A 10263-nucleotide genomic window follows, 5' to 3' on the forward strand; every position below is an offset into this window, starting at 1 on the left:
CCCCCCCCCCCCTCTCTCTCTCTCTCTCTCTCTCTCTCTCTCTCTCTCTTTGATCACTGTTTCGCATTCCTTAACGAATAAAAAATAAACTTTTACGCACATACACACATATAAGAAGTGTTTGTCAATTATTGACACATCCGTTGTGTGCAAACACAAAACTCACCAAACACAAATTTTTTTTACAATTTTTAGAAACTAGAACGGCCGCTACTCTCTTTCTCCCCCCCCTTTCTCTCTCTCTCTCTCTTTCTCTTTCCTTGATCACTGTTTCGCATTCCTTAACGAATAAAAAATAAACTTTTACGCACGTACACACATATAAAAAATGTTTGTCAATTATTGACACATCCGTTGTGTGCAAACAAAACTCACCAAACGCAAAATTTTTTTACAATTTCACAAACAATCACATGAAATTCTACGTTGTTTGTAAGTAGAACTCAATGCAAAATTCTTCTACTATTTCACAAATAATCACATAAGATTTTGCGTTATGTACAGTTAGAACTCACCAAGCTGAACACAAAATTCCTCCACCATTTTGTAAATCATCACGTAGATTTTTAGTCATTAATTAAAGAAGATTGGGGCAACCAGTCACGCGCGATGCGGCAAATGAACTGTGATGGCGATGTTTTTTATTGTATGCTGTTGTGCTTGACATAAACTGAACCAAAAAGTCCACTAATATTTTGCAAATGACCACGTAAATTTTGTATTATTAATTGAAGGAGATTAGCGAACAATCGCGCGCGATACGGCAGACGGCGAGCTATGATGGCGACGTCTGCTGTTGCGCTTGCACATAAAGTCAAACTAAATCAAAAAGTTCTGTAAAATTTTGCAAATGACCACATAGATTTTTGGTTATTAATTAAAGAAGATCGGTGCATTATCGCGCGCAATCATCCTCCAATCAATCTTCAACGTGCAGCTGAGCGCAGCTGTCTGACTCTCGATTCAAGATATTTCTTAAATTAGATGAAGAAGTCAAATTTCGAGGCACAGCACGTGGACGAAGAGAGATGTAATAATTAGAAGTTGAGATTGTGTACGGCGAGGCGTTGAATGCGAAATTTTATGAGATGAGAACCGCGGATCTGTCTGACGCACGCTTCGCCAAAGTTCCTTCACACGTGCGCACCATCTGTCAGCTTCACCTTTGATGAGAGTTCCCCCGCAATATAGGAAGCCGCGATCGATACTTTCCGAAGAAGAATCACGTCGATTCTCTATTATATGTATAAAAATAGCAATTGTTACGTAAACGATATTCAACAAACGATCATTCTTCTCAAAGAGACAATTGTTGAGCGTCAATCGACAAAATCGCAACTTTATCTCTCTCTCTTTCTCTCTCTAATCGCGAATCTTATATATTTACTCCTATCGTTATCGTTAAACTTCGTTGCACAACGTGTGTGATGTTTAACAGCAATCTCATCATCAAATGTGAAGTGTCAAATCATAGAACGCGAGTACCTGACTAATTAGAGCAAAATAATCATGCAGAATCTTTAACTTTTATGATCAGTGAATGACTGAGGAAACTGTTTGCAGGTCATGGAAGTATATTCCGGTGGCATACTGCTCGGCAGCATTACCCAAGAGTGGAGTCTTCTGCGACCAACGTTCTCCGTCCGCGACGCGAGCGGCAACCCAGTGCTGATAATAAAAGGGCCGATCATTCGTTTGTGCGTCGAAGTAGCTTTCAAGGTATCTCTCGCAGAAAACCTCTGTGGATTCATTATTTCCTTTCGTTCTCACTTCTTCGTAGCTCTCTCCTCCTTTCTCTCCTCTCTGTCTTTCTCCTATCTCTTTCTAGCTTCATACATTTTATATTGTCACTTAAGGTTTTTGCTTTCATCTTGGGGCGACCATCCTAATTTATGACGTTACAAGCGAGAAAATGCACGCTAAAAATTCTTGCGAAAGTTCTGACAAGCTCCATTTTGCTCTAGCAACCAATAAATGACCGTAAAATTTACGTGACATAATCTTGCCACAATCAATGGCAATCTTTATTTTTCTCCTTTTATCTTTTTCATAATCTGTCACGTTAAATTTTTTTAGTTACTTATTGATTGCTATAAAAGCAAAGAGTACTTTACAAATATGCTCAATTGATCACAAGTGTCATTTGATAGATATATCTTTTTACTGCAACGTATTCTGCAGGAATTTTGAGCACACGTTTTCTCGCTTTTTACGTCTTTAATTAAAATGGCCGCGGCGAGGACATAGAAGTCTTAACCTTCCATCACGCCATGTAAATTTGAAAGTTTTGAAGTTATTAATTAATAATTTATATAACAATTATTAATTAACTTAACTTTTAAATTTACTATATAACTAAACATTTGAAACAGTTTTTAAACTACTAAATTACTAATTATTAAATATTTGAAATATTTTTAATATCATATACTTATATTCTTAAAGTTTGACTTTTGAGTTTGCTCACTGCTATGCATGATTTTAAAGTAATAATTTTGCCACCAAACAAGCTCATAGCAATTATTAGTTCTTATTTCTTATGTCAGAATGCTTGTTGTGTTGAATGGCATTAAAATATTCATGAATTAAAATTTAGCTATATTACTTTATATCCCACATAGTCAATGTCGGACATTTTTCTGCGTAATGTCATTTTTTTTTTTAATAAAAAGAAAATCTGATTATAGAAGACTAATAAGGTATTTCGCGTTAGTCATTCACTGAATGTTTTGCAGGTGAAATCTTTAGACGAGAAACATAATGTAGGCATGATTCAGAAGCGCTGGAGCGGATTCGCTCGGGAGGTTTTCACCGATTCTGATAAGTTCGGTATAAAGTTCCCGCGAGACCTCGATGTGAAGATAAAGGCCGTACTGTTGGGAGCATGTTTTTTGATAGTAAGTATTCCATCAATGCGTGATTATTAACCAAAGACCTTCAAATATTTTAATCTCTTTAAATAATTAACTTTTTAACTAATTACGTAAACAAACATGTAATTATATAAATATATATGTAAAATTATGTAAATAATCTTTTATCTCTCACACACATACACACACACACACACGTGTGTGTGTGTGTGTGTGTGTAATATCTCAATCTCTTTAAACAATTAAATCTTTTAACTAATTAACTAATGTTTTTTTATAATCCCTGATATTCTAATTTCTCCCTTGTTTTAGGACTTTATGTACTTTGAGGATCGCAGTGGACACAACTAGCCAGCAGTGGATTGCTAGCTGCGATTGTTAGTTTATCGTCACCGTCGAAGTTTGTGCCTCGTGATGTTGGATATTTCAAAGGATACTCGAAAGCTTTAAGCGTCCTTAGTGTTACAAAACAGATATTTAGGTACACAATGCGATTAACCGTGTGATAACGCGCATATTCAAAACAGAATCTTATTAATCGTTAATCATGAGATTAATAATGAAACTAGGAGATTTTTTTTAATACTTTCCAAATGTTAATATTTTCTATATATACTCACTTTATATTCTACATATATATGTAAGGTACTTTTACTATTTTTGTAAGGTACTTTTACTTACTTAATTACTTATTTACTTGAATTAAACATTATTTTTTTAATATATGTCCGTAACAGTAATCAACGTAGAGGTCACAGTCGTGAAGAGGTAATTAAGATTTTTGTCTTTGAGAACGAAGTTCGATCTTGTGAAGCTCTCTATCATATGAAAGTCATTTATCTACCCCGTCTCCTTAAATATTGCAACTCAGTGATTTATAAAAATCGTAAATTATGTTACTCTGCTGTATCTTATACCTGTATATTTTATTATTTTTGTTTTCTTCCTGTAGATTTAAGCTATCTTTCGAATTTGCACAATGAGTAATAATATATAGCATTATGCGATTTCTCCAAGATGCATTATCGCCAGAAACGGATTATAGACGTCAAAATGCAACTTTGTCCCACAAGAATATTATTTAGCGTATGCATGTGTGTTTATGTACGTGTTTTGCAAGATATATATTTTATAAAGCATATTTCGAAACTTAGGTTTCTTTTTTTACTGACGTTAAATTTGTGAAAACTACGCACAATTGTGGCACGTAGAAGAGAAATGTGTTCGCACTCTTAATCATTTGAGTGCTGCGCGCGTACACAGGGTGAGACAATAATTATCAATATCTTAAGGCTCCTGGGGAGTCGCATCATCCATCTCTTTTTAATGACGTCAGAAGCGAGAAAACGCATGCTAAAAATTCTTGCAAAATACACCGAGATAAACAGATATATTTACAAAACATTTGCGATCGATTAAATACACTTCTAAAATACTCCCTACACTTTCTTTTTGTTCTAAAAATCAATAGATAATCGGAAAATTAATATGACAAGATAATGAGGAAATTAGGTTAGAAAAGACGATTGCACGTCACATTTATTTTATAATTATCTGTTGATTGTTAGAATAAAAGGAAAGTGTATTTTAGAGGTGTACTTAATCGATCGCAAATGTTTTGTGGATATATCTGTTTATCTCGACGTACTTTGCAGGAATTTTTAGCATGTGTTTTCTGGCTTCTGACGTCATTAAAAAGAAATGGATGATGCGACTCCCCAGGAGCCTTAAATACTTTTGAAATGAGTAGAAAAAAAATGTATCTAACACAGAAGTTATATAGTACAGAAACATCTTATGGCGGTAACGTTTTTTTCTGCGTGAAGTAGCTTCAAAGATCGCCTTTGCTTTTTTATTTCGAAGATATTTTTATTTCAAAGTAATATGTAACAGTTATTGCCTCACTCTGTCTACATACACTCGCAGCAAAAGATTCGATATTACCTCTGGGCGCATATATGTGCCCAGAGAGAGAAATTCGCTATGAACAGCCGATGTTTTCAAAGGCTCGCAATGGTAGGTTTACTTTCCCAATTGTATCGAGATTCTGTAACTCGTTATTGGAGTTAACGAGCTTCGTTATCGTTGCGCAACTTTTTTACGATATACAAAACCTGCGCACAATAACGAAACTGTCGTTAACTCCAATAACGAGTTACAGAATCCTAGCACTGGTCAGCAACAGTGTTTCAGTCGTAGACTTTATCATTTCAGATTCAAAACACTCTGTTTTACCCATTCTACTATAACCATCATACTGGATAGAGTACGCCTCGAGCAGAACTGTGTGAGAGAGATAGTTGAATGGGCACCGTACTATTCTTATCTAATCAACTGTAACAGTTCATATTAAGAAGAAACAACACGATGTTCATTCAACTATCTCTCTCTGCTCATAGAGTATGGCAGTGCTCTATCCAGTATGGTTATAGATCAATGATTTTACCTAATTTCGCCAGTTACAGACGAAATGTCTGGCAATCTTGCAGAGTTTCAGCAGCACAGAACGCTCTTTCTTTGCGCCACTTTACACTCGAAAAGTTAAAAGGTGCATTTAGTAATGATACGCTCAATGAGCTTTCAGATTTGGCTGGTTTATATTTTTGGAGCTCGATCATACCTGAAATCATGCACCAACCAAATTCAAGAGAGCTGACTGTACGCTCATTCGATACAAAAGTCAGGAGAGACAAAATGAATCGCAGAGACAACGATATACATAATGTGTGTATGTCTTTTTATTCGTGTCTCGATACTTGTAATTTTCTCGTACATCTGGTTTGTCGAGTCGGCTGTAGTACACGCTGTCTCTAATATGCCGTCGCAGCTCTGCTTTTAACGCTTTTTTTCTGCGTGTGTGTAATAGTAGTAGTTAATAGTAGTAGTAGTGCGCGTCGTATATATCCGTTGCAGATGTTCCTTTCTCTCACGGCCTCTCGTCACACGGTAAAAAAGAGAATGAAAAAACGCTGAATCGTCGCTCTCCACACACCGTTCTCGTCGGACTAGAAAAGCGCCGTCGAGCACCGAAAAACCTTGCGCGCGCGCGCTCTCTCTCTCTCTCTCTCTCACTCGATCTCGCTTTCTCTCGACCCCGCTCGGTTCCGTAAAAAGATCGCAAGCTTAAACGGATCGCGCCGCGCTGCTGCTGCTGCCGCCTGGCAATCCTCTCGTGATCAACGACCGCGATCTTCTTTTCTTCATCGTTGCCATCGTCGTCATTGGCGCCGTCGTGAATGAACTATTCGGTCGAACGACTTGCTAATCTTTTCTCTTTGTAATCTCGTATCTAATAGACAAGCACGAGTTTCGTGGGGACTAGCACTAGAGCACTACGTGTGTGAAACGCGTGACTATGCTGCTTACGACTATAACGGTAACGAATAGCGACGCAAATCATACGCGAGAACGTGCTCGAGAGAATTTTATTGAACGAAAAAAGAAAGTAAAAGAGAGAACAGAAACGAAAAAGAGAACGGTGGAACGAATGAACAAAACTAAAACGAAAAGAAACAAAAAAAGATACGTACACTGTCGAAGATACAATGCATAGTACGATAATAATAATAATAATAAGCTGCTCTCTCTCACGTCTGAAGGACAGAACAGTCTTCAATTTATTCTCGCGCGCGGTTCTAGGGAGGACGCGTGTTTCAAACGTGTGACGTCACACACACCACACACACACACACATAAGTGTGACGCCCGAGACGACGGGACTAATTATTTCTTTTTTTCTTCTTTTGTTTTTAGGAAACGAATAGTAATACGTGTCGGGGTAGGGGGGAGCAGAGGAGACTTTTGAGGGATGTGGGGAGATGGTGGGGGCGGACGACACGGTGTTTACATACTAGCCTCGAGCTTGATGAGCTCGGCTATGCCGTCGTTCATCTCTTTCACAGCCTGGTACTCGGTGAGACCGAGGCGCCGCTTGTTGGAGATGTCGTAGATGCCGCCCTCGGCCTCGGTGTGCTCGCCACGGGTGCCGCGCACCTGGAGATTGTACTTGGACGCGACCTCCTCGAGTTTGGCCTTGTTGGCAGCGAGCTTCGGCACCTTGATGTGCACGGACGCGCGCACCGTCGTGCCCAAGTTCGTCGGGCAGAAAGTGAGAAAGCCGAAGCGATCGTTGTGGGAGAACGGCACCCGCTTCTCGATCTCGTTCACGGCGGTCACCAGACGACGGTATACCTGGTGATGACGTGCCAAAAGTTAGTTGATGACGACAGCTCCTCGCGAGCTAGTGAAAGGCTTCGGTTCCCTCGCGACGGATATCTTACAGGGTGCAAACAGTCACTCGATCCTTCACAGGTTTCGAGGAGGTTTTTTTATACACGAAATCAATTACGTCATTGTGCGACTGAAATACTTTGAAACATCAATTGGTGGGTTGCATCCTTTAGATTGCGGTCGATTTCAAGAGCGGGACAATTCGGGTTTAAGAAATTTTGCAAAGTGGAAATAATTTTGCATTGAAATAAACAGATATGTTCATAAAATGACACTTGTGAATTATGAAACAGAGCTTAGTTAACTAATAAATTAATTAGTAATTCCGTAAGTTTCCGCGCTGCAGTAAATTAGCAGCAACGATTAATTAACGCGGAGGCAAAATTATATAACTAAAAAATATATTACATGTTATGTGATTTAATGATTATTAAAGTAAACAGGAAATTTCCTACAAACTTGTTTAATAGAGATGTGCGAATCAAAGATTTTTAATGTCGAATCGAATCGTTAAAAGGATTTTTAATTAACATAATCATTGAATTCAACATGAAAATAGTGACTTGACATTAATCATGTGATATCAATTCATTTTAAGGTAAGGGATATATAATATATAGTCGGTAAGAGTTTATCTAGAAGCCATTATTTTTCTTTTAATATTTTTGAAGAAAATCTTAATGTATAGCAAGTTTTTCAAGTCATGCTAATTCCCGTAAGGCTAGATGTCTTTAATAGTTCTTCGTTAATGCTAATGTGCGCGATTCGTATTCGAATTTTTTCGATCCGAATTATTCGGATTCGAATTTGAACCGAATCGAATTTTATTTGATTCGAATAGTTCGCACATCTCTACTGTTTAATCCATTGTGTCATTTTATGAACATATCTTTCATCTCAACACGTTTTGCAGGTGTTTTAAACGTGTATCTGCGAATTTTCTTATTACTTTTGAAGTTTCAATCCGAGACGACTGTCATCAGCAGCCTCGAGTTAATTAAATCCGGATTAAGGTAGGACTGTGTCTTACCTGACCGAGGTCACCGCCCATCTGCATGGAGATGATACGAAGATGATCCTCCTCGTTGCACCACACCAAGAAGGTCTTATCGTCGTTGTGGAAGATACCGCGACCGGTCGGCCAGAAGCGGCAGGCGTTGGCGGCCTGCAGGAAACGATCGCCCTCCTTGAAGAGGAAGTGGTCGTCAATCAACTTCTGCTGCACCTCCTTGCTCATGCCGGTGAGCGGGTAGAAGGTACCCTTCAGCTCGCCGCCCAGACCAGAGAGCGTGCTGGACACCTTCTCCTCCATCTCCTTGTACTGCGCCTCGGTCAGGCACGGGTTGAACGGATATCCGTCCAAAGAGCGGCCGCATCGCACGCGAGTCGACACGATGTATTCACCCTGTAGAAAGTAATCGATTAATGATAACAATGCCAATGATAATAATATTAATATTGGTAATAATAACTAATAATAGCTGATGTATTAATAATTTTACCGAGTGGATAACTGATGTAATAACTTTATTAAATATATAACAGTAAATATATAACTGATATAATAACTTTATTAAATATATAACAGCAGATATGTATAAAATAAACACATGCCTACTGTTAAAAATGGTGAGCGATTTTGAAAGGCAAGGCAACAGACTGAAAGAAAAATATTGTTGCTTTTGGCGTCAATTATACTTTTTTGTGATTTTAACCACAAAAATAGTTAGAAAAACCATTTTCTAACTAATGTTTTAGTAAGTGTTATTAGAAAGATGGTTCTTCTAATAATAAAAATAAAAAATATTAAAAAAATATTTTAACAAATATTTATTACGTAAGTAAGCTAATAAATTAACATTAACATATTTGCTTCAATCAAAATTCTCTTCATTTAAACCGAGTATTGTTTACTTAAACCGAGTAAACAATATTCGAATATTCTCTTCATTCGGTTTGAATGAAGAGAATTTTGATTTACGTAAATATATTAATAGCATCTAATAAATATTTGTTAATTTTTAGATATTCTTTTTCTCAATGTACCAAAGGGAATTTATTCCCGTGGAAAAAATAAACGACATTCGAATTCAAACGTCAGATAAGAGTTGAAATGAACAAAATCACAGAGGCAAGATGGATATAACGGCGGCGGTTCCGGAAGGAATTAAGCGATGAGAGCCACAGGCGATTGTTTCGTCTCGATACATTGACCTAGTAACACTTATGGACGTTCAAGGACACGACGTTCAAGACAGAAAAGCGGGATACTCACGGTAGGATCGAGATTGCCGAAGGAGTCGACGTCGCCGAAGTCCTTGGGCGGGTGCTTGTCGGACTTCTTGAAGCCGCCGTGGTAGTCATCGATGATCGGGTCGAAGATCTCGGCGAACACGGTGTAAGCCTCAGCATCGGGCGCGTAGATGCCCACGCCGGAGTCGTGATTCTCCAGACCGGACTGGATCACGTCCAGCAGCGTGGAGCCGAACGACGTCTTGCGTGTCTTCAGCTGGTCGAACACCTCCTTCGACAAGTATTTCTTCAGCAGCGACTTGCTGTCGGATGCCGCCAGCTTAGCATAGCCGGACTCCAGCTTGTCCAAAACAGCCGCGTCCACCATGTTGTTGCTCTTTTTACTGCAACAACAACGAAATTGACCATGCGAATAACTCGGAGTTACTTTTCGCTTGCACGCGAGCTTATTATACAGGGCGTCCTAGAATTCGCCAACTTAATTTTGCAAGAGCTGACCGAAGTCTGAACAAACTCGAAGACAATTCCTCCTTGAAGCAATATCGAGGACTTCTCAATCTTCAGTATATCTGAGTATAGTCATGTCTTGAATTAAAATAATGTCCATTTGAAATTGACCGGAAAAAAGATTCGCGAAAAGAGATTTGCCTTTCTGATTGTATCTCGAAAATTATTGATATACCGCGAGTTGTGAGACACCCTGTAGACAAAACTAGGGAAGTAACGCGTTACTTGTCACGCCGTTATCGTTACGTTTTTCAGCGACGACTTGATAGGTAATGGAACGTTACTTCTTTTTGATCATTAATAACAGCAATGCAGGGTAAACATTTCAGGATAATCTATTTTATATATATATATATATATATATATATATATATATATATATATATATATATATATGTAT

At 38.2% G+C, this 10263-nt stretch overlaps 2 protein-coding genes across 7 annotated transcripts in view; one reads left to right on the forward strand and one right to left on the reverse strand.

The window, feature by feature from the left end:
- Nucleotides 1–4026, forward strand: part of LOC116851039 (phospholipid scramblase 1-like) — a 47062-nt gene extending 43036 nt beyond the window's left edge. For all 4 annotated transcript variants that reach the window (XM_032830036.1, XM_032830039.1, XM_032830040.1 and 1 more), the window contains 3 exons: nucleotides 1564–1719; nucleotides 2736–2897; nucleotides 3186–4026. In XM_032830036.1, the coding sequence (XP_032685927.1) occupies nucleotides 1564–1719; nucleotides 2736–2897; nucleotides 3186–3224 (357 nt within the window). In that variant the 3' untranslated portion in view covers nucleotides 3225–4026. The remainder of the gene's footprint in view (nucleotides 1–1563; nucleotides 1720–2735; nucleotides 2898–3185) is intronic.
- Nucleotides 4027–5589: 1563 nt separating this feature from the next.
- Nucleotides 5590–10263, reverse strand: part of LOC116851048 (arginine kinase) — a 48319-nt gene continuing 43645 nt past the window's right edge. For all 3 annotated transcript variants that reach the window (XM_032830052.1, XM_032830054.1, XM_032830051.1), the window contains exons 2-4: nucleotides 9379–9739; nucleotides 8134–8508; nucleotides 5590–7064 (exon numbers count right to left, since the gene is read on the reverse strand). In XM_032830052.1, the coding sequence (XP_032685943.1) occupies nucleotides 6717–7064; nucleotides 8134–8508; nucleotides 9379–9723 (1068 nt within the window). In that variant the 5' untranslated portion in view covers nucleotides 9724–9739 and the 3' untranslated portion in view covers nucleotides 5590–6716. The remainder of the gene's footprint in view (nucleotides 7065–8133; nucleotides 8509–9378; nucleotides 9740–10263) is intronic.

Source organism: Odontomachus brunneus, unplaced genomic scaffold (assembly GCF_010583005.1).
Source record: "Odontomachus brunneus isolate Ranch 3 - 2012 unplaced genomic scaffold, Obru_v1 Obru_scaffold_164, whole genome shotgun sequence".
Classification (NCBI taxonomy): Eukaryota; Metazoa; Arthropoda; class Insecta; order Hymenoptera; family Formicidae; genus Odontomachus; species Odontomachus brunneus.